Consider the following 27,874-nt stretch of genomic DNA (forward strand, 5'->3'; position numbering starts at 1 on the left):
CGGTCCCTTTCCAGAATCATTCTATTCTAACTTTGGGATCCAAGCAGAGTTAAGCAGTAACCAGGAAACATGTTTTGGCAGTCATTGAAGAGTACCAAACTGTTAATCATTGGGGTTATTTTACCCTTGCTGTCAGAGAAGACCTTAAAGGCTTTTCTATTTCAGGGACCCAGATACTGAGTGTTTGAAGATGGGTGTCTCCTAGTGAGTTGTCCCGATCAAAAATAAAGAGGAACATTGGTTTGAAAGGCAGACAGAATATTCCACAACCATTTCCAATCGTATTCAGGTGACCTTAAAGGCACAGATAAATCCGCAAGTGGTTTCAACAGCTCTTAGAGAGAGTACTAATGACCAGATAACTGCAAAGAAATATATCCCCCATCATCTTGTCAGAATTGATGAAGCTTCTTGGCTGAGAAGTGATATGTCTTCTTCCTCAAACAGTCCAGTTGTCTTTAAAAAAAAAACAGTCCAATTATCTTGGACTGGGACAACTCTGAACTGGATGACTGAGAATCTCAATAGACATTTATCAATCCAAAAGATTTTGCGTATCAATTACAGATTCCCTTCCCCTTCCATTCACAATGAAGTATGTGTTTATACTATGTGAAAAATAAAAGGGAAAAAAAAATCAGAAAAAACCCAAGATGGTTTTATATACAGGTAGTCCTCGACTTGCAACAATTCATTTAGTGACCATTTGAAGTTACAAAGGCACTGAAAAAAGTGACTTATAACCATTTTTCACACTTACGACTGTTACAGCGTCTCCATGGTCACATGAGCAAAATTCAGATATTCTGGGAACTGGTTCATATTTATGACGGTTGCATGGTCCCGGAATCACATGATCACCTTTTGTAATGTTCTGACAAACAGTATCAATGGGGAAACCAGACTCACTTAACAACCATGTTAATAATTTAACAACTGAAGTGATTCACTTAACAACTGTGGCAAGAAAGGTTGTAAAATGGGGAAAAATTCATGTAACAATTGTCTTGCATTTGGCCTTATAGTTATGATCATAAATTGAGGATTGTCTGTATCTGTGGTGGGATTCAAATTTTTTTACTACCGGTTCTGTGGGTGTGGCTTGGTGGGTGTGGTATAGCTTTGTGGGCGTGGCTTTGTGGGCATGGCAGGGGAAGGATACTGCAAAATCCCCATTCCCTCCCAATCAGCTGGGACTCGGGAGGCAGAGAATAGATGAGGGCGGGGCCAGTCAGAATTTTTACTACCAGTTCTCCAAACTACTCAAAATTTCCGCTACCAGTTCTCCAGAACTGATCAGAACCTGCTGAACCTCTGGGTCTGTATGGAATACAATTTTCTCAGGATTTCTTTTGCGGCTGAGGCTAAGGTATATCACACTCCTACTGAGTTTGAATATGAAATGGGGTCAATAAGAATGATATTTGCTGCAGTCTTTCAGACATAAAAATCTTTGCCTGGTCTAAGATCTTGAACAACTTTGCTCAAGATCTAAATGGACTTTCCCACCTAAGGAACTAACTGCCATTTCCTAACCAGGCCAAATGGTAAATGTATTCGGAGTGCCTGGAATTTTCCTAAATCACCACATTGCTTAATCTACTTATGCTTGGAATTTCAACGGGATTGCCAAATTGCCCTCTGTTCCTCCATCACCTATGATTGGTGTCATCTTTCACCTCTGCCAGTCTTCAGGACCATGCACTTTCACTGGAGTTAATATTTGTAAGTTGTCTAGAAAAAATTCAATACCTTCTAGCAATTTTCCCCAAGTTACCTCTTAGTCAACCTATTCTCCAAAGCACTTAAAGGTAGGACAAGAAGGAATGGATGGAAACTAATTAAGGAGAGATCCAATCTAGAACTAAGGAGAAATTTCCTGACAGTTAGAACAATTAATCAGTGGAACGACTTGCCTCCAGAAGTTGTGGATGCTCCAACGAAGTTTTTAAGAAGAGATTGGACAACCATTTGTTTAAATTTATATTCCTGCCTGATCAGGGGATTGGACTGGAAGACCTCCAAGGTCCCTTCCAACTCTGTTACTCTGTTATTTGCTCCACAAAGATTAGTATGCTTGGCTTAATCTGTATTTTGAACTAACCTATTACTGATTTTGAACTACTATTGAGCTAGAGCAGGAGTGTGAAACTCACAGCGTCACGTTGTCATCAAGTGATGTATCATGACTTTTCCCCCCTTCGCTAAACTGGAAGTGGGCGTGGCCGGTGCGTGACGCATCCAGCCCAGGGGCTGTGAGTTTGACACAGGAGTGAAATGCTCCCGGTTCAGACTGGATCAGCCGATTCGGTAGCGATGGCGGCGGGTGGTTCCGAGAACCGGTAGCAAAAATCTCTCTCCTCCCCCACCCATGCCCACCAAATCGCCCAATAGCCCACTTGCCCGCTATTTGCTGCTTCTTTCTGGCTCGCTCACTTTTCCGGCCTTGCTTTGCCTGCTGCAATCCCTGCAATCAATTGCATCAGCTAGCAACTGAATCTGCCTGCCATGTGCCTTCAATTGGATAAGTAAAAGGTTTGTTTTTTGGGGGGGAAGAGCTTTAAAAAAAAAATAGTTAATTGGGAGTTTTTTTTAGGAGTTTTATTTTATTTTTTTTAGACAGCAATTTAAAGTTAAGGAAGTTTTAAATTTAGCTGCTTTTATCAAAAAATATATATAAAAAAAATAAAATAAAATATTTGTGCAGCTTTCTGAGATTTGGTGTGTTTCTGTAGTGTTTCACTCTAACTACACAAACACACAAAATCTCACAAAGCGGTATGTGGCATTTTGTGTGGAAAAAGTGTGAAAGTTGGTTTTTGAGCTTTTTGTGCCTCTGTGAGGTTCCTGCTTGTTGTAGGGGCCGTTTTGGGCCAAGTACAGTTGCTTTTACATGGTGTGTGAGTCAGTTGTGTTGTGTTGTGTTGTGTTGTGTTGTGTTGTGTTTAAAATGTGAAAGTTGGCTTTTGGTACCTCTTATTGTTTTGTATACTTTGTTTATTATTTTTATTATTTATTATCTTTGGCCACCCCCACATGGTCACCTGACCACCGAGCCATGCCCACCAAATAAGCCACGCTCCCAGAACCGGTAGGGAAAATTTTTAGATTTCACCCTTGGTTTGACACCCCTGGGCTAGGGACTTATGACTGACATAGGCTACTGAACTATAGTTCTCAGGAACCCAATAGGGAGATGATCTGGGAGCTACATTTCTGCTATCAAACACCACATATTTTTCACCCTATCTCTAAATCTCTGGTCACCAAGTTCCTATCATTTAATATGGGTTTATTGACTTCCCCCATTCTATCCAACATCTTTAGATAGACTGTAGCTTAATTCATTGTTGGAAATCGCCATGATCAGATCGGATCAGGAGCCATGTTCTATATCGGATTGTTGATTTAATATATGCATAGCTATCTGTCTTGTTCACATAACACATTAAAGCTATGGTTGCAGGCCATAAATGAACAGCTTTAGCTAATGAGAAGCTAAAGCAAACAAACCAAGAACATCATAGTTTTAAGGTATTAAAATGGGATAGGATTGGCCTGCAGCACCTGCGATGGCAGAGAGGGCCTCTGCAGAACCCATCTGAGAAGAAATTTTAATTGATAGGATCCAGAAAAAGAGTCATTTCTATCATGGTTTCTGCCCTTTGGAACACCATGTCCCCCGAGGGGAGATCTGCACCCACCCTGATAATTTTCCATAAGGGCTAAAAGACTGGCTTTGCCACCTGGTCTGGGGCCCCAACACTCAAATATAAATATGAAAATATATAAATAAAACAATGTGCCATTGGTGCTCAGATTCATGCCAAGCACAGATGGGTTCATGGACATCCCACAATTCAACCTGAACAGGAAGTCCAGCTAAGAATTAAAAAAAGAAAAGAAAGAAAAGGAAAAGAAAGAGGGATGGAGGGAGGGAGGGAGGAAGGAAGGAAGGAAAGCAAATTTCATATCTTTCTGCTCTTCTCCTTCTCCTTCTCCTTCTCCTTCTTCTTCTCCTTCTTCTCCTTCTTCCAGAATGTGAATGTCAAGAATTTTAGGTCTCACAATCCACCTTCAAGGGGGAATCTCTCGGGGGAATTTTCTACGTTGAAAGAGATGGTCTTTGAGCCTATTAAAGCTCTTCCTTGTTCTCCCAGTACTGAGTCAATATCATTAAGGTTTTAAAATCTCTGGGTCCGGAATGTTGTTAATACATCTGCAGTTATAAACTCTGAGTTTAAACTATGTACATTTAGGGGTGTGGTTGCTGTGGCCTATAGGAACCCTTGAGTGATTGATAACACCTTCTCTAATGTCCACACAGGCATCATAAAGTTCTCTCATTATCAGTCATGCTAGTGGTAAAATCTGCCCAGGTGCCATTTTCCAAACTTCTAAGAGCTAAGCTGGATATTTCAAATGACATTTTGTTGATAAGGTGGGTGTGGGTTATGCTGTAGAGTAGCCTCACCCAAAGCTGGCAAGGAATTTGAAGCCCCAGCTGTATGGAGGGGATCCAAGTGAGAAAAGTTGCAATGGTCGTTGGGCAAACAAGAGACTGTTCCACACAAAAATTCCCCATTGTACTTTTTCTTTTGCTTAGATCGATGGATTCACCTTAAGGCCACCTAGTTCCTAATTCATCAGTGGAAATCATTGGCATTCATTAGTTTCTTGCAGTGAAAGTCACTGACCATTGGGATCACAGCTCTGCATTTCAGAGATGGATGGCATGTGCAACTCTCAACTCCTTCACTGTAGGCATTTGGGAGGTGTCTGAATGAAGGCCTCGTTCGTTCATTCATTCATTCATTCATTCATTCATTCATTCATTCATTCATTCATCATATGGCATTTGTACATCAAGAGCCAGGGAGTCTACAATGTTATTACAGAGTGGTTTAGCTGCCTAAGATCACTAGTTTGTTTAATTCACACTCCCATGCTATCCAGAGTGTACCACTGGGGATGAATTAGTGCCACACCCAGAGTGGCTAGTGATGTTTTGTGGGAGTGTTGGTGTCATCCAGGGCTTTTCTCCATAGATTTCATTTTGCATTTGGACATGTCTGGTGCCATCTGATTCCTTGTTATCTCACAAAGTGCTGTTAGTTTCTCACTGGAGTGGGACACATTTATCTACTTGCATTTCCATGCTTTTGGAGAGTGGCATGTTGGCCTAGGGGTGAAATTCAGAAGGTTGAGATTCAATCCTAGGTAGTGGCAGATGTTTCTCCATCAGGACACAAAGAGAAAATATCTGCTGTGAACTCCACATAGGTATCAGGAAGGGCATCCAGTCGGTAAACGCTCAGCTATACCCAGAGTCCCTGACTCTACCCCAAATAAAGGGATCACAGGGTCATAAAAAGAAAAAAATAATGCATGCTTTTGAACTGCTAAATTGGCAGGAATGGAGGTGAGTGACAGGAGCTCACTGTCGTGTGGTGCTAGGGCTTGAACTGCTGGAGTAGTTGAGTAGTGGAGAGTTGGCCTTTTTTTGGCCAAATCCAGCATCTTCAAGTCACCGAACAGCCATGCCAGAGTCATAAATAGAGGCAGGCTGGCTAAGTGGGACACTGAATAGGAGCTCTTAGCTCTTGAAGAAATTCTCCAGCTGGCAGCTAGCTCTAGCGTCAGGCAGGGTGAAGCAGAAACCTCAGAGAAAGGAAGGAGCAGTAAAATCAGGAAATGGTGAAAGGGGTTCTTGATGGCACTTAAGGAACTATTGTGGACGTGGAGGATAAATGGCATAAGAATCGAAAAGCAGTTGCTATGAAGATCCATGAATTTCACAAATAGGGCATAAGCTTCTTTTATTGTTGATGCTTTTGATATGTAAGATAGCTCTCATAATGAGTAGCCACTGAGTAACATTCTCTAAATGTGACCAGCCCTCTTTTAATAAGCATCACAGAGGCACTTAGACCAACGGATCTAGACAGTGATGAAATCCAATTTTTTTTACTATCGGTTCTGTGGGTCTGGCTTGGTGGGCGTGGTGTGGTGTGGTGGGCATGGCTTGGTGGGCGTGGCAGGGGAAGGATACTGCAAAATCTCCATTCCTACCCCACTCTGGGGCCAGCCAGAGTGGTATTTGCCAGTTTTCCAAACTGTTCAAAAATTTCTGCTACTGGTTCTCCAGAACCTGTCAAGAACCTGCTGGATTTCACCCCTGGGTCTAGACCAACTAGCCATGGCTATCTTGCCATGGCCATCTCACCAAAGCCATTTTGCCACAGTCAACTAACAGCGGCACAACTCACTGCAGGATAACTCAATGCAATAAATGTTATCCGCCGGTGTACCTTCTACATTATTTCCATTTTTGTCAATGGAAATAATGTAGAAAAAATACTGGTGGATAACATTTATCATATTGATTATCTCATGTGGATTGTCCACACAAAGATGGCCAGGAAGAGATGATTGTGCCAAGTTGACCACGATGAGTTGGCTGTGGTGAGTTGTCCCATTTGGTAGGCCATCATCCTGTCTAATGCCAGAGAATTCCATAGTGTGTAGTGTACTTATGTAGTTCTATCATCTATCATCTATCTATCATCTATCTATCTATCTATCTATCTATCTATCTATCTATCTATCTATCTATCTATCTATCTATCTATCTATCTATCTATCTATCTATCATCTATTATCTATCTATCTATTATCTATCTATCTATCTATCTATCTATCTATCTATCTATCTATCTATCTATCTATCTATCTATCATCTCTCTCATTCTCTCTCTTTTCCTTCCTTCCTTCCTTCCTTCCTTCCTTCCTTCCTTCCTTCCTTCCTTCCTTCCTTCCTTCCTTCCTTCCTTCCTTCCTTCCTTTCTCCCTGCTTGCTTGGAGCACTCGGAGGCTCCAACTGGTCCAGAATGCGGCCGCACGGGTGGTTATGGGCGCAACTCGTTGTGCCCACATGACGCCCCTCCTGCGCGAGCTGCACTGGCTCCCAGTGGTCTTCCGGGTGCGATTCAAGGTGTTGGTCACCACCTTTAAAGTGCTCCATGGCATAGGACCCGGGTACCTTCGAGACCAACTTCTGCCACCAATAGCCTCCCACCGGCCAGTTCGCTCCCACAGAGAGGGTCTCCTCAGGGTGCCATCGGCCAAGTTATGTCAGCTGGCGACACCCAGGGGGAGGGCCTTCTCTGTGGGAGCCCCAGCCCTGTGGAATGAACTGCCCCCAGAAATACGTAAGATCTCCGACCTCCGGGTATTTCACTGTGCACTCAAGACCCTGTTGTTCCGCCAGGCCGGGCTATCAACATAATAATTTTAAATTGGGTGTTTAAAATTTCTGGGGTTTTAAATTGAGCCGAATTATTTAATAATTTTAAATAATTTTAATTGATATTTGTCTTGTGCTTTTAATAGGCTGTACACCGCCCTGAGTCCTTCGGGAGAAGGGCGGTATAGAAATAAAATTATTATTATTATTATTATTATTATTATTATTATTATTATTATTATTATTATTATTATTATTATTATTATTATTATTATTATTATTATTATTATTATTATTATTATTATTATTATATATGGCTGCCCATTTCAATTCTGGGTTGCTAACAATTTGCACTTGCAATGCTTCTTTACATTTAGTGGCTGAATTTCTCACAATACTTGGTTTTGTGTGTGTGTGTAAAAGAGAGGGAAATTACTTCTATCCCCTTTTCGCAATGTGGATGATGTTACAAATTTGTTTCAGGGTTGTCCTTTGCCATGCATTTCAGAATCCGCCCCCCCCCCAGTGTATCCCTAAATTGACTTTAAAAAACAAAGAGCCCAATGCTCCGAAATCTGAATTTTAAGGAGAGATTCTTGGGGCAGGTGCACTTGAGATCTAAGCAATTGAGTGTCCTTCAGTAGCCCCTTCCTGTACAACTGCCAAAATCAACAGCCACCATTCTCTTTCTAAAGGCCAACCAGATCAGGTGAAAGCTTTTGAATTCCCTGTATGTCTCCTCAGGGGTCAGATAGTAAACAGAAAAGGGGAGGGGATTTGATGTTGTGGAAACCAGGAGGTCTTCCATGGTCTTTCTAAAAGCAAACAAGAACAAGAATGGCCTTTATCAATGGAACGGAGGAGACCTCTAGTGGATTCAGAGCATGTCTGCATAAATCTTGCTCAGTCGGCAAACCCCTGATCAACCACACTGTGAACAGTAAAAGTGGAGTGGTTTGGTGTTGAAATCCATTTCAGCGTCTTTTGATGTACTTTCAGCATCTTTGTTGGTGGTTATCCTCTTCTCTCCACACCAATATACACCCACGTCCAAGAACAGATCTCTAGTCGGTAGGGCAGTGCAAGTCCAAAAACCTACTCCATCAACAGGCCTCAAAGAGAACTGTTGAAAATTCAGTAATATGTGTCCTTAAAAAACAAATATGCATGAAGAGAGCTAATTGGGGTAGTGGGTAAGATGCTGGGCTACAAAGTAGAAAAATGTGATTCCTAGTCCTCACTTAGGTAGCTAGAAATAAGGAGAAATTTCCTGGCAGAACAATTAATAAGTGGTACGTCTTGCATTTGTAAGTTGTGGGTGCTCCAATACTGGAGGTTTTCAAGGAGAAACTGGACAGCCATTTGTCCGGAATAGTATAGAGTCTCATGCTTGAACAAGGGGTTGGACTAGAACAGCGGTCTTCAAACTTGGCAGCTTTAAGACTTGTGGACTTCAACTCCAGCTGTGCTGGCTGAGAATTCTGGGAATGAAGTCCACAAGTCTTAAAGTTGCCAAGTTTGAAGACCTCTGGACTAGAAGAACTCCAAGATCCCATCCAATTCTGTTATACTGTTGGACAACCCAACCCACTTCATAGGGGAATGTTTTGGGAGGGGGAAATAAGAGATGGGGTTTTAGGCTTCCCAATCTCAAATAATGCTAATACCCCCCCCACACACATACACACATTCTCCCCCTCCACCCCCCCCCCCACACACAGTGTTGTTCTACAGGCATCCCAGCTGTAATAGTCCCAAACTGGATCTTTTGAGTTGCAAATAAGCCACTTGTTCAATCACACTCAGGATACGCCCAAATTATCCCTTGAGGGTAATACCCCCAGTTTAAGATTTGATATAGACAAATATTAATGCAAGTAGTCCTCAATTTATGACCAGAATTGAGACCAGAACTTCCATTGCTAAGCAAAGCGGTTCTTAAGTGAGGTGTACCTGAATTTTGATGACATGACAGTGGGGATGCTATGATGGTCATAAGTCTGTGGACTGGTTGCAAATCATTCTTTTCAGTGCCATTGTAACTTTGAACAGTCACTAAAGGAATGATTGTAAATCGAGGACTACCTGTAGCAGGTATCGCAAGATTAGCCAGTAAGCAAAATAAGTCTGGGTTTGGGACACCAGGGGAATGGGGACCCACCCCAGAGTTTTCTCATGCCTTTCATTCTTTCATTTTCAGACTCAACTTCAATTTATTCTGTAATTATCCTTTTCTGCCATGTTTAACTTTAATCTGCATTGTTAAAAAAGTGTTTTCTTTGGCATGATGAGTAACTAAAGTTTCAAAGTTTGGTTTGAAGGTGTGCCAGAGATCATCCCCATTTCCGTCTCATAGCATTAGAGTTTTTCTTTCCTTGAGGGACATAGCTGGTCTGTGGTTAGTCTTAAATCAGCCTTGATGCTAAGTCAATAGGTGGATAAATTGAGGTTATAATGCAAATTGTCCAGGTTTGTATTGGCAATAATGACTATTCTTCGCATGAATTTCCTATTTTCTGGTTAGAAAACATCAGCCACCTGTTACCTGGCAGATGTTCTACAGAAGCATCAATTCTTTTAAAATGAATACATTCCTCTTGGATTTAATGCAATGCAGAGTTGAATTTATCAAGATCAACCTGCCCATGGTGGGCATAGGAAGCCCAATCCTTGTAGCTGATTACAGCTACAATAAATCATATTAAGAGGGTAGGGGGAGCTGCCTTAATGGTAGCTTAAGCAAGAAATCTGAATTGGAAGTGAATGTTTGATTCAATCATCCAGGGGAATTCCTTCAGAATAACATGTTGGCTCAAAATCAGAGCAAGATCTGAAACAAAAGATAACCCATTTGAAGCCAGAAAGAAACATTACTTTTCGAACCTTTTATTGCCTGTGCATCTTACAGAAGCTACTCTTGAGATGTCCCAAAGATGCTTTTTAAAAGGCAACTGGAGTTTCTTGGAGTTTTTTTTCCTTGAAAATGTAGACCTTCTCATCCAAGAAGTTCTGATTTCAATTCTTCAGCCAGAAAAGTCCCCAAAGCACCTTTGGGACACTCATGATGTAGATGATTGAGAATCTACATAGATACTGTTGAGATGGTATATAAACTGAGTGTTTGATCCTATCAGGGAAAATGGATCTCCAAAAAAACTGAATCACAAGATACCTTTGGTGGCTAATTTACTATGAATGTGTAGAAATGTGTAGAAATTTTCCAGATCACTTAAAGTTCTACCTTACAGACAAATCCAGCTTTTTAGAAGCCTTTGGAGGAGGAGGACGAGGAGGACGAGGAGAGGGAGGGAGGGAGGGAGGTGAAGGAGAGGGGGAGAAGCAGACTCATCACCATCTTGAATAAGACCAATGACTATTTATCATCTGCAAACTTTAGTTCTATAACCGAGAATCCTTCAAGAGGCAGTCATTGGTATAGAGCAGGGGTGTCAAACTCGCGGCCCGCAGGCCAGATATGTCACGCGCTGGCCACACCCACTCTCGGTTTAGCGATGGAGGAAAAAGTCGCAATACGCCACGTGACAATGTGACATGGTGAGTTTGATATCCATGGTATAAAGAGAAAAGAATAATGGAGGGAGCGCAGCCCTGGGGTGTGCTTGTGCTAAATGAATGGATATTCAATGTGATTTTACCTACATTCACCTGCGGTCTTTTATTTGTCAGAAATCCCAAAGGTGCTTTTTTCAGCGAAGAAGCTTCTTGGATGAGAAGCAAAATGTCTTCAAAAGAAAAAAACAAGAAAGTCCAGTTGCTTCTTAAAAAATCACCTTTGGGATAACCTGGATGACTGAGAATCTCCATAAATATCTGTCAGAAAGTTTATCATCCATCTACAAGTGTGGTCAGGCACAGCTAGCCAGTTTAATTAGGGAGAAGGATTTCTGGAATGATGGTACTGAATGTAGAGCTGAAGTCTACATAAAGGACCCTTGCATAGGCCCTTGGGGATTAAAGATGTTGTAAAACGTGGTGCAGTGTCATATTAACAGCATCATCTGCCAGTCTATTTACGTGGTAGGCAAACTCTAAGGAGTCTAGAAGCAGATCTGTGATGGTTTTCAGGTGGGCCAGCACTAAGTTTTCAAAGGTTTTCATAACTACGGATGTCGGAGCAACCGGTTTATAGTCATTCAGCTCCTTGATGGAGGGTTTCTTGGGCACTGAGATTATAATAGCATGTTTGAAGCAAGAAGGAGCAAGAAGCAAGAAGGAACATAAAACATAATAAAAGTGTTTTATTAAAGATGCAGGTGAAGATGTGGGCCAGTTGATCAACACAGATTTTCAAGCAAGAAGTTATTCCATCTGGGCCTGGTTCTTTTCTAGTCTTGGAAATAAATGTCATACCTTTTTTTAGGATCACCAGAGGTGGTGGTGGGGTCCGGAGAGTTTGAGTCAGATGTTAATATTAATTATTAATATTAATATTCTCATTATTAGGTTTTAATATTTTATACGTCATCTAGAATCCTTTGGGGTTGAGACAGTCAATCAATCAACCCATCAAGAAAATCTTCACCTGAAAACTAAGAAGAGTGCCTTGGTTTTAATTTAGGGAAGTGAGTAACTATCACACAGCACAACTCATAACAATTGATAAGAGTTCATTACATCAGCAGCTTTCTAGTCACAATGAAGTAAAGCCAGGCACCAGCTTAAGCCAGAAGAGCTGCAAACACAATCTATCCTGTGAACCACTCCAGGCCTTTCCATTTCAGAAGGCCTCCATCAGCTGCATTCAGCACCAGAGTCCAATTCCTCTTTTGCAGAGGAGGCAATTATTACTTGGCAATTAGATTCAATCAGGACACCTCAGAGCAGCTGGCTATCTGTCATCCCGAAGCCTCATTTACAACCACGATGGCCTTTTCGATGTGCTAATTTTCTGCTGCTCAGGTCCATTTGCATCATCAGTTAGAAAGAAAGAAAATCATCAACGCAGGAGGAAGGGGGCAGGAAGCCGAGAGAGAGGGGAAAGGTGGGAGAGGCAAGCTGGGAAACGAAGGGCACCAAAAACAAATGTTAAAGGGGTTTGAAGGAAAGGGATGGAAAATTTGGCAGAGAACCCACAGGGTCGCCGTGTCTGCCTCAATAGAGAGAAATAATCTTCAATGATGTAATTGCTGGAGATGGCAAAGTTAACTGCGCTCATTAGGGAAAAGAATGTAGCTAGCTTTATTTCTGGGTAGTCTGCTCAAAAGAGATAAAAATTAAACTTCAGTTTTGGGGTTTGATGAAGTAGATTGTGGTTATAAAAATGGATAGTATTTACTATTTACTATTTCTATACAAGTAAAAAGCGGTTATAATTGTATTATGTAATTTACTACACCCCCCCAAAAAAAGTCATTCATCTAGGATGTAATACCGTCTCCCGACTTGTGCAAGAGGTTGGATTAGAGAACTTCCAAAGTCCATTCCAGCCCAATGAGTCTATGATCCAAAGTTTTTGTAGATGATAATTTGAAGACAGACCAGTGGTGGGATGCTCCTAGTTCTGTCTGGTTCTATAGAACCGGTAGTAAAACCGGTGGGAGGCTCCGCCCACCCGGCACGACGTCATCATTGGTGATCTGCTCATGTGCAGAATCCCGCTGCGAACCTGTACTAAAGATAAGTGGAACCCCCCCTGGACAGGATACTTCTAGTCCTAGATAGCAGAGCTTTCAATCACCTCCTTTCCTATGTGTCCTGACCTTTCCTATTTCGCACCAACGAGAGAGATCTAGGACAGAGACTGGCAAGCAGCAGCCCTCCAAATGATGCCAGATAGCAAATCCCATCATGCCTGACCATCCCTAACTAGGGCTTATGCAATGGATGTACAGTTAGTCCTTGCTTAGGGACCATAATTGGAACTGGTAACAGCACAGCCATTAAGCTAGTGTTACATTATCCTGACCTGCTATAGGAAAACCTATACCCGTGATGGCGAACCTATGGCAAATATGCCAGAGGTGGCACACAGTGCGCTGATGGCACGCGAGCCATCGTCCCAGTTCAATTCTTCTGCGCACCGGTCTTCCCGCCGGCCAGCTGGTTTTTGGGTCTCTGCCGTGCATGCACGGGGGTTGGGGTGTGTGCGGGGAGGGTGCACATGCATGCACAGGAGGAGGGGCACATGTAGGGGGCCGCACGCATATGCACTGGGGGAAGGCAAGTGGGGGGCTGCACACACAGGGGCGGGGTGCATGCAGTGGGCCGTGGGTGCATGTGCAGGGGGCAGGGTGTATGGCTGTGCACGCATGGCATTTGGGGGGTTCAGGCGCACACATGCGCATTCACAAGCACACTCTCACGCTTTTGGCACTCCTTCCGGAAAATGTTAGCCATCACTGACCTATACCATTTCGTCTGAAATGATATTGGTTGTCCAATTTCTTCTTAAAATATCTCCAGTGATGGGAGCACTCACAACTTCAGGAGGCAAGTTGTTCCACTGACTGTACAATTAGAAAATTCCTCCTTCGTTCTAGATTGGTTGTCTTCTTGATTAGTTTCCATATGTTGCTTCTTGCCTTCGGGTGCTTTGGGGAATAGGTTGACCACCTTTTCTTTGTGGCAGCCCCCTAGATATTGGAAGGCTGATATCATGTCACCCCTGGTCCTTTTCATTAGACTTGAAATACCCAATTCCTGCAACCATTCTTCATATTTTGGCCTCCAGTCCCCTAATCATCTTTGCTGTTCTTTTCTAGAGTCTCAACCGTGGCGTTTAGTTCATCCATCCATAATACACAACAGAGTTCAACAGTGTATTGTATATTATTGGTGGATGAGTTTACGTTAGCTTCTTATGAATGTTACTGTTTTCTATATGAGTTTTGAATTTTTTGTATTGTTTTTAGATTGTTATTCTTTTGCTTTATATTATTTTTACTTTGGCCCTATTTAAGTTTTCTGAAATCCAATTCATGGGATATTTTAATTTATGTCCACAATTGAGTCCCAAATTTCCACTGCTAAGCAAGACAGCTGTTGAGTGTGTTGCCCCATTTTACAATCTTTCTTGCACGGTTGTTAAGTGAATCTGCCTCCCCCCACTCCCATTGACTTTGTTTGTCAAGAAGTTGCAAAAGATGATCACCTGACCATGGGACATTGCAACCATCATTAAGTACATGAGCATTCAAATTTGTATCACATGACCACAGGGATGCTGCAACGGTCATGTGAAAAGTAGTCATAAAACATGTTTTCAGTGCCGTTGTCATTTGGGTCACTAAATTTATAATTGTAAATTGAGGGCTACCTATAATTTATCTTGGAGTACTTCAGTTGAGAGTATGATTTTTCTAAATAAAGCAGATGGGAAGCTAGGGGAAAAATACCTTGCTTCAGATAAAATTAATTTGATTAAAATGTATTCTCATAGCTTTTAGGATATAGCAGTTAATAACTTAGTGCTCAATATGTTTTAGGAATATACTAGAACAGCTTTGGAATACTTATATTTACATCATGAAAAAGCAAACACATTTGAGAAAGTTTTCAACAAAACTCCACAACACAAGAGATTAAAAATAAATCATTTTTATTCACACATTTCAATTACAGTGTTGTAGGTTGAAAAACACAGTTAACGGAATCAGTTTATAAGCATGAAAATCATGAATCACAGATTTGTAAAGCAGTTTCCACAGTGTAACAACAAACTCTGTAGACAATGGTTCTAAAGCAAGAAAGGAAATGGCATATAAAATGCACAAAGAGTACATCTCACAATATGAGTTGTAAAGTGATTTGGCTAGCGAATACTGTCAAAACATGAGGCCATACACCCCTACTCACCCACCCCCACTGAGTCACTAGTACGACAGATCTTACTGCATTTGTCCCAGCAAACATATCACAGTCCAGATTAAAGCACAACACATTGAAACAGCATTTCTGGTTCTATATAGGCATATCTAGTATTTCACAGCATTACAGGTTAGGAAGGATCACACTCAGTAACAGTAAGCAAGGTTTCACAAGTCTGACACTATTACTACATGACAACTATTACCAAGCTACTACTACCACTCAGAGAAAACTAGAAGAGCCTGGAAAAAAGGAAAAGATTAGTAATAAGGGGTTCTGCTGGAACAGCTCACAGGTACCGCTTCCCTTTAGAAAGAAGGAAAAAAAACATAAACAAACTCTTATTAAATAGATTATCCAGTTGTCCATAATCGAAATCATTCCTAAAAAAGGAGAAAGCCTGTAAAGGAAAAATATTAGTGTAGGTTAAGAAGATACAAGTCCATACATCAAGAAGGGAGAAATATCTTCAGTTTAGGTATGTGTAAAATTCATTATCCGGAACAGACTGTTCCAGAGAATCCAGAATGTTGTTTCCCCCTAAACCATGACAATCCTGGGAGCAGTTCAGTGGTTTTCAGATATATATCTACTTCACCAGAAGTTGTTCAAGGGGTTCCAACTTCTATGTTCCAAAAGAAACAGGAACATTATGGTCCAGATGTGTGGCATGAGGGAAAGAGAATATTCTGGAATTCTCTGGAATGGTCTAAATTTGATGAAATTTATTGGTATATGGTGGCCCATTAATGAAACTAGCCAATGGATTTCTAAAGGGAAGATTAAAAAGAAGCAAATGGATGGAAACTAATCAAGGAGATAATCAAAAGGAGAAATTTGCTCCATCAATGGAGATTTTTTAAGAAAAGATTGGACAGCCATTTATCTGGAATGGCATAGGGTGTCCTGCTTGAGGAGGTGGTTGGACCAGAAGACCTCTAAGGTTCCTTCCTAACTCTTTTATTCTGTAATTGCTCTACTTGCTGGTCACTGATGTTAAAGATAGCAGTCACACAATTTGATGGGTTTGTTGTAAAAAGATGGATGTCTAAGAACAGCCTTTCTCAACCTGGGGTCTCTGAGATATGTCTGGACTACAGTACTCAAATTTTATAATCCTAATGTATCTAGACTGGATGCTAGATATAAACCACTAATCCTGCTAATTGTAACTTTATGATTTGCTGAAAGAACAGAATTCAAGAACGCAGATCTGATTGCAGATATTTCGAGGTATGGTTAGCGCCTCTGACAAGTGAAGATAGTAGTGGCTGACTTGCTATGGTGTAACAAAATAATTTACTTGAATGCAAAAATGCCACGAAGTGAAACACTAATGGGCTTAAGAACCAGGAAGTAAACGGGAAATGAATCAATGGACTATTTTAATATGAGGCACAAGACACTTTAGAACAGTGTTTGTCAACCTTGACAACTTTAAGATGTGTGGACTTCAAGTCCCTTTATTCTGGGAACTGAAGTTCACCCATCTTAAAGTTGCTACGGTTAAGAAACTCTGTTCTAGAACTAAACTGAATGTCTGGCCTGCAATATGGCACTTCAGATCACCAGTGACAATTAGAACACTGTCATACGAGAGAAAGAAGGACTACACTTACCACTCCATAAGGTCATATAGACCTTATTTTAGCATCTAAAAATGACAAGGTAAAAATACTCTTTTTAATATATATTTTTGGGAGAAGAGTTTGCTAATGCTCAATGTGCACATTTTCCTTCTTACAATTCTGAAACTGCGCTCTCCAAATAGGTCCAATCCATCAACAAATTGTGCAAAGCCTAGAAATGCCCTTGAAATGGAATATGTTCCTGCTTTGTGCTATGCTAGTCACATACAAAAAATTTGGACCCAAGTTTCTAAATAATTCTCTTAACTCAACAAGGATTGAACAGGCAATTCAGCTTTAGTCATAGGGTATTTTTATCCCTGGAGGGAGGGAGGGAGGGAGGGAGGGAGGGAGGGAGGGAGGGAGGGAAAGAAGGAAGGAAGGAAGGAAGGAAGAAAGGAAGGAAGAAAGAAAGAAAGAAAGAAAGAAAGAAAGAAAGAAAGAAAGAAAGAAAGAAAGAAAGAAAGAAAGAAAGAAAGAAAGAAAGAAAGAAAGGTGCAAAGGCCCAATGGATGAAAAATCATGATTGGAAAAGTGCCATACGCATGATTTAAAATTAAGGCAACTGCTGAGATAAATAAATGATAGGTAGGTAGATGAATGATAAATAAATAAATAAATAAATAAATAAACAAACAAACAAACAAACAAACAAGCAAGCAAGCAAGCAAGCAAGCAAGCAAGCAAATAATGCTGAATAAGATATGAAAACGTGAAGGTCTCCTGTAAAGGAATGGGTTGATGCAGTAGTTCCACCTGTTTAAAAAAATATTTATTTTGAAGTTAAAAGAGTCAGGAATGAATTCTTTCCCCTATATCTGAAAGAAAAATGATGCCATTACATAAAAATAAATCTTCATTTTCAGATACATAAAATGGGAGAGGAAATAAAACGTGCTTCACAGAACAGAACAGCATTAGGCATGTAAATCAAGCAGATTAACTGTACAATTTTACTCTTAACAATAATTTCAACAAATCAACACATTTTTTTGTATTACTAAATTAAGGAAAAACTATAGCATTCAGATGGATGATCTAGTTAATATCGCTGGCTTTGGGGATCCTGCTTACCAGTTTGCCAGAGTGCATTAAAGATTTTTCATTAAGAACTTTCTCCCATGAGGGAAAGGTTAACCATTCTCTTCTTTTGGGGAGCAATGTTTTTAAACCAATGGCAAAGAGTAACACTGAGTTTTATCATTTTTTTTTTAAACATTCTCAACCAAACATCTCACACAACAGAAAAAGGGGCAGCACTGCCAAAGATGAATATGGAAACTGGAATATATCCTTTGAATATCACAATTAAAAATGATCCTTCCCAACCAGATTTATACCAAACGCTGGCATACATGAGATCCAATATGAATCAATGTTCCGTACATTAGGGCCCAAGGCCCATACCAGTAATAAGTTATTAAATATATATATATATATATATGTATATAATAAATAGGTTACAATAAACCTTACACAAAATCCTTAGGATTTAAAATAGTTTGCAATACTTCACAAATGCAATACTTTGGTAAACAGTATGGGTCTTTGCTATTTCATGGTGACCTTAATTCAGATATACCTCAACCATGCTACTCAGAGGTATGTTATGGCTTTAAAAGCCAACTGCGCTACCTTGGATGCCATTAAAAGAATTCTCCAACCCTTCTTTTTGTCCAAAATGGCTGCTGCAAAATAAAGCTCAGAAGACAGTGAGAAAGGCATTTAAAGGGGGGGGGGGGAGAAAAGAAGAAGCCCATCCATATGTATGTTATACTGACAACCTAATTAATGAAAAGATATTAAGAATCTACACTGGAAAGTTGTGGATAGGAAGCCTGTCTTATTAGTTTTCCTAATACTAAGGAATGCCTATAAAAAGATCTAAAAAGTGCCACCAAATAAAAGATACAGAGTCCATGAATAAAATCATGAAAACTGAAACGGGGCTATATCAGATAAATAGAATAAGTAAACTAACATCTAAAATGTACCTCTGAGATAGTGTAATTAATCTGACTTCCTGGTTCAAGTAAATGTTTCTATAGGATTAATAGCTGCCAAAATTCCTTTGGATCAACTATGAAGAGTTTCCAGCATCACTTCTTATTTTGAAAGGTGTCAAAGGTAACATTATGTTTTCATTTCTTCTGTGATTGCTATGTTTGGTGTGTGAGCCCTCTTGGTGATGAAATATTCATTTATACCATTTAAAGTAAGTTGCTGGCAACAAATACAGCAATCCCTTAGTTTCACCATTTGGGCCACCTTTGGAAAAACAAGAAACCAGAGAAGAATGAAGGAGAAATGTCATGTTATGCTGGCATTTTCCTAGAAAGCTGATCAGCTCACTCTAAACTCACTCTTTAGGGGAGATGGGTGGTCTGGAAATATGAAGCATAAATAAAATAAATAAATAAATAAATTGATATACAAGGCTTCGTTGTTATGTAACTCATACTCGGTATCTTCAACAATGTTCTATATTCTTGCCACATAATTCATACCAGCACTTAGAGGTAAAGGACAATACTTGGTCAACAGTGGTTCAATTGTTCAAACAACCTGGTTTGATACAATCTACAAATAGTTGGTGCATCCATCTCTATACAGTCTGGCTCTCCCTGTATGTTTTACGGTCCTAGCTCTATAAATTTATTTCTAATAATTATAAATTTGACTTCTGCTGAACATCCCTCCTTTATGACCAACATTTCAGAACAACTTTTGAAAATCTGAAGAAGTGTAAAACATAAATAGTTATATAGAGATGATATTCTATAATCTTCTCATGAGCGTTAAACCAAGAGAAAATCACCCTCATTTTTAGCCTGCACAAAAACATCATTACAGGATTATCTTTTATTTCTTATGAAATTAAAATTATCCAACCTTGTCCAAAATGAATGTTAAAAGTGCATGAATTAATGAATATGATAGTGGCCATTTAGCTTTGAACTATAAAATTATTAATATTCAACATCACACTTAACTTGACTGCACTTATCATTGGCATGGGTAGAAAAACTAAACTGACCTGGAAAATGTTGCCAAATTAAATGAAAATTATCTCTATAAGAGAAAAAAGTTTCCACATACAGTGGTCACTGGCTAAACATCTATACCAAATGTATGCTTTCGAAGTTTCAGAGCAAATAATACACAGGTCAAGATACATGTATTGACTTAACTGGCATCTTTATAAAAACGGAAGAGTTACACAAATAATAATAGCAATAATAACAGCAACATGGAACCATTTCCATTCAACTCTGATAAAACAACACAACTGCATTCCTCCCCTTCCCACCAAATAAGCTTTTGTGTAACTAAATTAGTAATATGTGAACAGCTTCATTTAAATTTGTTTTAAAGTCTCGTATTTACACAATATATTAAATGCCGTGACTGCATTTTGCATCTTTAAAATAACACATGATAAAGAAAGAACAAGATAATGGTTGCAACAGATCTTCTACCAAAGATGTGGGGATAGTTCAGGAAGCATTGTGGAAAGAACAGGCTCTCCTATTTTTACGGTGATTAGCTTTTGTGGAAGGCATCTCAAAATTAGGGACCAATGTTACTGTGATCATGTCAAACTCAGCTCTAATTTAGTATTAATCAGTTGAGGTATTGTAGTATCTATAGACAATTCAAGTGAGAGATTTGATGCCCATCAATGATAGGACAGTTTTCCTTCTGCTTACTACGAAGATAGAGAAAAAAAAAAATCACTTCTTCTTCTTCCCCTTTTCCCAGAGAATCCCCTCTACCAAGATGGTGAGCGTATTATACACCCACAAGACACCTGCCATCATGTGTATGAGATGGGCCTCAGACAAAGCATACAAAAGTCCACACCATTATTTTAAATGCTACACCACGGAAGATTCCTCAAGCGGTAAGCCTTAAAAGCATTAATTAAACACTGTCCTTAAAATACCCTAAACTGTTGAAAAGGTCATCCAGCCTAATCAAAGATTTATTGACATAAGAAATGAAAGTTTCCTCAGACCTCAAATGTGATGTAGAGTTTGGGCATTATAAAATTCCCCCTTTGGCAGGCATTATTGCATTTAAGCTGTACCTGAACCATGCGGTGAAGATATTTTTAAAAAAACACCACTTTAAATATTAAATCCTAAAAACTTAGTTTTGTGGAAAGACGATATCATATTCTGGGATGGACAAAGATATAATACTCTCTCTCTCTCTCCCAACTCTGAGGGATTGTTGTGTTTTTAACACAATTCTAAGCACAGAGAAACTAGCCTAAATTGCACCATCAACTAAAATCCCAGGTTGTTTTGTTTTTTTTTAACAAACTCAAATTAAGAGCTGTAAATAATAAAGACCTCTCTGGTATAGTCAAATTCAAGCTGTACTTCGCAAAGATGAAGATGGTTTTTACTAACTATCATTAAAATGTCTAACGTATCTTCATACCCTACACTATACCAAAATGCTATAAACTGTAATTATTACCAGTAGGGGGAAAAAAATCAGCTTTGTCTTTAAAAGACGTGATATATTTGCATATCTTTATTGTTGATTCCCACATGTTCTTAACCAGGAACACAGTTTTAAAAGCCTTCTTGTTTTTCAGAATCTGTTTCTGAATAGTTAGAAAAGAAATATCACTACTTCCGAATGTCACATAACCTGCAGTCCTGAAAGAACATCCCTTAACTATTTTTCTATATGCTCAATGTAATTTATAATCTTTATTTGCTCTATGTTTATTGGCCTGAAATGTATAGAAATTGAATAGATTTCTAAGATTTCCAGTAAAGGGAATTCTCACAAATCAAAGGAAGCAGGGAATGGTGTCGTGTCTTTTTTTTTGAAGGAAAGTTTATTTAGTGTAAAATAAAATCTGAGAATGGAAATATCTTCATAATTCACCAGGTGGTGTGGGAATAGCACTAGAGTATGATTTGGCAGACTCTACTGTTATCAAGCATTACTGCCAATTATTACACAGAAAGAAAAAATAATTAAAATAAGAAGCTCAATACCAGTAACTCACTTCCCCCAAAGCCTAAGCAAAATGAATCTCCTCTTCCTGAATATGTAACTTTCTCATACTAGCAAACCCCAGTTATTTCCTGGCCATACAAGCCCTCTAAGAAGCACGAGAGAAGGCTGAAAGACAGGTTGCTCCAAGATTTTGGAACCTGAATGCGAGCATCCTTCTTAGGTAAGGACATCAACTAGGAGACAATTTGTCCAAAATAGGGTTAGTAAGAAATGTTAGGAATACTAAGAGGTATACTTTATGTGCAACTATTACTTTCACTATACTAGGAATAAAATCTTTCAAGAACGAGCTTCAAAGCCTCTTGGGAAAAAAAAACAAAAAAACAAAAAAAAACCCATTAAATTATATGGCTCAATGTTTATTCTGTATTATAGGCATCTGTATGCTTAGCTACAAACAGTAGATTATGGGTGCATTCTGATTTCAACATCCCACACTGAAGATAAGGGCAACCATTATCAAATATTCTTTTCTAAGAAGAAAACATTACAAAAATTATTTTCAAGAGTCAAAGTTCTTTTGATCCAAGACATTGTGATCACATAGCATATCGCCTAAAAATATCCGTGTATACTATTCACATATGAGATCTGTAGTTCTGTATGTTCCATATATGTATGTTTTCATTCTTGTAATCCAACTTCCATTTGTAGCAAGGTTGTTGTTGTTGTTGACAGCAGCTGTCAGAGTAATTTTGAAGTTTCAGAAGGAGTCTGCAAAGCTGGCACCAGAAATTACAGGGAGATTCTATCCTTCTGACTTCCTCCATAACCTCCTGTATTTTAAGACAACTTATGCCCAGTGGTCACTCCACTATCAGTGCCACGTTGATATGGGAAAGATCTATCATGTGCCTGGAAAAAAGATGAATGCATAATGATTTAAGGCAGATGTATTTTTGAATGGATGAGGAACATATTTAGTTACACACTTTCTCCCCATTTTAGGCATAGTGCAGAGGTAGCCAAATTTTCTAAGCCAGTATTCCTCAAACTATAAAAAGATTGGGTTGTTTCAGTCAGATTAATTAATTGATTGATTGATTGATTGATATGCTGCCGATGTCAACTCTGGACAGTTTACAATGCAACAAAAATAGAAATATAAAAGCAACTATAAATGTAGGAATAGTTAAATTTACAAAAATTAAATACCAATAAAGGAGAATATTTGTAGCTCAGGGTTGAAACAAGAGATCCTTAATGTTCTCTGAGGTTGCTTGTTTTCTTGCAGATGTTTCATTACTATTCAACACATTCCAACAAATGGATACTCACACAACTTTATCAAAAAGTCCTTGACCACATAAACCCTAAAAGGAGTTACACAGCCATACATAAAGAATATCTCAGAAACCACAAATAGTTTCGTACAACCACATGGAATCAGTGTAGCACACAAGCCAACTAAAACCCTTCAAAACATCCTAAGCAAACCAGAAGACCCAGCAACCCCAGAAGAAAAAACAGGAGTCATCTACAACATGCAATGTAAGAACTGCAACAACCACTACATAAGACAAACAGGCAGAAGACTGGCTGAACGCATCCATGAACGCCAACTGGCAGTCAGAAATGATGAAAATTATTTAATTCCACAATATGTAGACAGATTTAACGACAGTTTCAATTGGGAAAATATGACAATCCTAGACCAGGCCAAGTCCAAAAATGCCAGGGAATTTCTAGAAGCCTGGCACTCTGACAAATCAGCCATCAATAGACACATAGACATGAACAACATCTACAGACTATGCAAAAGAGACAATCAACCAGCCCAAAAGAGCAAAAGACTCCAGCATCTCTCCAGCAGTAATTGGCACAAAGATCAGTATAGATTAACTCCAAGGTTAACTTCAGACCTACAATCAAGTAAGCAATTCCCCAATCAAGGAACTGCCAAAGAACCCAAACAAAGAATCTCTAAGACACCCCCACCCTCACAGACAAGCAAGCCACCAGGGTATAAACTGACAGCAAACAGCACTCCTTGCTAGCACTAATGACGTTACCTAGTTTGGGTAATGAAACGTCTGCAAAAAAAACAAGCAAGCTCAGAGCACCCAGGACCCCTCAAAAATTAAATAGAATAAAAAACCCAAGGGCTCACACAGGACAGAGTTGGTGCCTTCTTCTACAACTGCACAGCCACCCTAAAGTTTCTTCACAGCTACCACCAGAGTCAGGTATTAAGTCCCCTTTGGAAGATCAGAAAAAGGAGGTGGGGTGGATCTCACCTCTGGTGACAGGATGTTCCAAAGTGTGGGGGCCACAGCGGAAAAGGCTATTTTCCTAGAGCCCATCAGCCAAGATTCCTTGGCTGTCAGAATCTGCAGTTGGCCTCTTCTGCCAGAACACAACCCATTGGGGCAAGACCGTTCTTCAGATATTCTGGACCCAGTTTAGTCAAGCACCAAACTTTTTCACGGAGCCATTGGCTTGTTAAACTATAGTTTCCAGAATTTGAATCCTCTTTATATTCTGCTTACAGATCATGACACAAAACACGGGTCTTCAAACTTGGTAACTTAAGACTTGTGGACTTCAACTCCTAGAATTTCTCAGCCAGCATCGCTATGCTGACTGAGCATAGCTGGCTAAGGAATTCTGAGAACTGAAGTCCACAAGCTTTAATGTTTGCCAAGTTTGGAGACCCCCTAACACAAAATATAATCTGAAATCCTGATTTGTACATTGTACATAAAATGATGCCATGGAAAACTGTGGCTTAAAGACAAATATCACTGTGGAAAAATGTGTAGTGAGACATAAAGAAACAAAGAACTGAACACAGGGGTCCAAGGTTTACTTTCAGTATGATCATCAGTATGATGAATCAGGTCTAAATTAAACACATCTCCAATCTAAAGAAAACAGGTCTTTATATAATGGTAAAAAAAAAATAACTTTTTAATGCTGTACTTTAGTATTTATTATTAACTTATTAAATTTATTTTTTCCCTATTGCTGTGTTAAGCAGCAACTTGCCTTTTTTATCAGATTGATTGGAGATAATGGGATTGTAGTACTGTAATACATCTAACACTGAGAAATGCAAAATAATTTATATAAGATTAAAACCTATGCATAATACTTACCTATGAAACTTCTGCTGAAATTTTAAAGCATCAGCGGGCTCTTTAAATTTTGCAATGGCCTTCCGTTGTTGAGGCAACATCTGTAAACTCTATTGAAGACAAAAAAGGAAAAGAACATCAGAGCTTGAAGAAATTCCCTCTTAATAGCTCTTGCAAAAAGATGAGTTAAAGTGGGAGCCACGAAGCTAGTACTTAACTCGCAAATGAATCCATCTGAATACAGAATCTGATGTCCATGTACTTGTTTAGCTACTATGAGAAATTCCACCATCCTCTAATATTTTCTCTACTAAATGAACAGTTAAACTAAATCTGTATCATTGATTGGTCTCATTTAAGACAATGATGAATCCGCATACAGATGGCAGGTTGAACAACTAGCCTCGTGGTATGACCAGAACAATCTGGAACTGAACACACTCAAAACCGTAGAAATGGTGGTGGACGTTAGAAGAAACCCTCCCATTCTACCACAAAACTGGACCACACAGTATCAACAGTAGAGACCTTCAAATTTCTAGGTTCTACCATATTTCACAACCTAAAATGGACACCTAGCATCAAAAATGTCATCAAAAAAGCAGAACAAAGAATGTTCTTTCTGCGCCAACTCAGGAAGCTCAAACTGTCCAAGGAGCTGCTGATCTAGTTCTACAGAGGAATTATTGAGTCTGTCATCTGCACCTCCATCACTGTCTGGTTTGGCTCTGCAACTAAACAAGACAGACACAGACTTCAGCAGATCAGCGGATCAAATCTCACCGGCTCAAGGTTGATTGAGCCTTCCATCCTTTCAAATGAGGACAGAGATTGTTGGGGGCAATATGCTATTTAGTATACTGTCTTTGGTGTAAGCCGCCCAGAGTCCTCAGAGAGTGGGCGGCATAGAAATATGAATAATAAAAAATAAATAAAACTGATAATAAGAACTGCAGAAAAAAACAATTACTACCAACCAACCTGCCTTCCATTGAGGACCTGTATACTGTATGAGTCAAAAAGAGGGCTGTGAAAATATTTACAGACCCCTCGCATCCTGGACATAAACTGTTTCATTCCTACCCTCAAAACGACACTATAGAGCACTGCACACCAGAACAACTAGATACAAGAACAGTTTTTTTCCCAAACGCCATCACTCTGCTAAACAAATAATTCCCTCAACACTGTCAAACTATTCACATTAGGCTGCATTACTATTGGTCTTCTCATTGTTTTTGTTGCCCATCTCCTCCCACTTGTGACTGCATGACTGTAACTTTGTTGCTTGTATCCTTGCGATTTATATTGATATTGTTTCCTAGTATGATTTGATTGCTTATTGTACTGTATTGTACTGTAACTTTGTTGCTTGTATCCTTGCGATTTATATTGGTATTGTTTCCTAGTATGATTTGATTGCTTATTGTACAGTATGCCCATACTGTATCCTGTATGTCACTGGGTGTTGTACCTTGTGATTCTTGATGAGTGTATCTTGTCTTTTTATGTACACTGAGAGCATATGCACCAAGACAAATTCCTTGTATGTCCAATCACACTTGGCCAATAAAGAATTCTATTCTATTCTATTCTATTCTATTCTATTCTATTCTATTCTATTCTATTCTATTCTATTCTATTCTATTCTATTCTATTCTATTCTATTCTATTCAACTTAAACCATCACTAGAAAGTCATCATTACAGCAACTATAAGTTGGTTTTTAAAAAAATAATTAAAATTAATTCTGAGGCTGTATTCTTGTTAAGAGAGCTCCTGGAGAGGGCTAGGAGGGTGTTAATGAGGTCTTTGAAGAAGCTGCTGAGAGTATCACCTTGATTTCTGATGCTTCCCCTTTTCATATTTCCATTAATTTCCTTATACAAGTTAAAAGGGAAACAAAGCAAGTGGAGGGAAAGACCAAGCCTTAAAGGAACATGTGAATCAAGTCTGAAAACATTTAAAGTAGGCCTAACAGAAGCAACTTGAAGTACCTGCAAATCATTCCCAAATTCTTTCCAAATGAAAAATGAAAGTTGAATTAATGATTTGAACAACATCTGCTCCTCTTCTCCATTTTTCATGCAGGAAATGGCTTTTAAAAAAACCCTAGATAAATACATTTGCAAAATCTGCACTTTCAGAACTCAGTTTCTTCATTCACCTAGCCAACTGCTTCCCACAGCATGTTAGTGATTATTGCTGGTGTCCAACATTGTAAAGCAGGGGACTCAAACTCACGGCCTGCAAGCCGGAATGCGTCATGCACTGACCACGCCCACTCCTGGTTTAGTGAAGTGAAAAAAAGTCGTCACGTGATGGCAATGTGACGCTGTGAGTTTGACACTGCTGTTCTAGAGTCATTTGTTAAGGTAACTTGGAAGTAATGCTCTTTGGATTTCATTTTAAGGATTTATGTATTTTATGATAGATGGATGCAAGAATTAGGATATTTTTACAATCCCCCAAATGGATTGTTTTCTTCACGGATGCAAAGAAATTAAAGTACCATAAATTTTGTGGTATAACATCTTTGTGTTTAAATATTTCAGTTAAACTGATTTAGTGAAAAGCAAGGTTTCAGGTTTAATACGATCTGTGAATGGATGATTTTTTTTAAAAAAATTAAGCATATAAAGAATATAACTATTCATTTAGTTTGGATAAAGAATGAGTGGGTAGGAAAAAGGAGCCAAAAAGAAATAGAGAATCTTATAATTAACTTGACTATTAATCCTCTAAGTCAGTATTCTGTCACCTATCCCTTTGTTCAATAAAGAAAGAAAATAAATGCCTTTGTTCAATCAATCAAGCAATCAAATAAATAAATAAATAAATAATCCCTGTTCAATAAAGAAAGAAAATAAATTTGCCTAAATTCTGCTGGTATGCATGGTATAGTGTACCTGTTTTCATCTGATAACTTTCTAGTTCATATATATTCTCCTTTATTGGTAGTTCATATAATCTCTAGTTTAAATAAATAACATAAATTTAAAAATCAGTCATTGTTTATATTAGCATTTAGTATGTATGTTTATGAGATGTTG

General features: G+C 39.0%; 1 protein-coding gene across 9 annotated transcripts in view; it reads right to left on the reverse strand.

The window, feature by feature from the left end:
• Window positions 1-19,882: 19,882 nt before the first annotated feature.
• The window catches only part of RBM33 (RNA binding motif protein 33), a 124,316-nt gene continuing 116,324 nt past the window's right edge, over window positions 19,883-27,874 (reverse strand). For all 9 annotated transcript variants that reach the window (XM_087893070.1, XM_034401650.2, XM_034401648.2 and 6 more), the window contains 2 exons: window positions 24,843-24,931; window positions 19,883-22,599 (listed from right to left, as the gene is read on the reverse strand). In XM_087893070.1, coding sequence (XP_087749196.1) covers window positions 22,551-22,599; window positions 24,843-24,931 — 138 coding nt within the window. In that variant the 3' untranslated portion in view covers window positions 19,883-22,550. The remainder of the gene's footprint in view (window positions 22,600-24,842; window positions 24,932-27,874) is intronic.

Source organism: Pantherophis guttatus, chromosome 4 (genome assembly GCF_059756535.1).
Source record: "Pantherophis guttatus breed Tessera chromosome 4, ASM5975653v1, whole genome shotgun sequence".
Lineage (NCBI taxonomy): Eukaryota > Metazoa > Chordata > Lepidosauria > Squamata > Colubridae > Pantherophis > Pantherophis guttatus.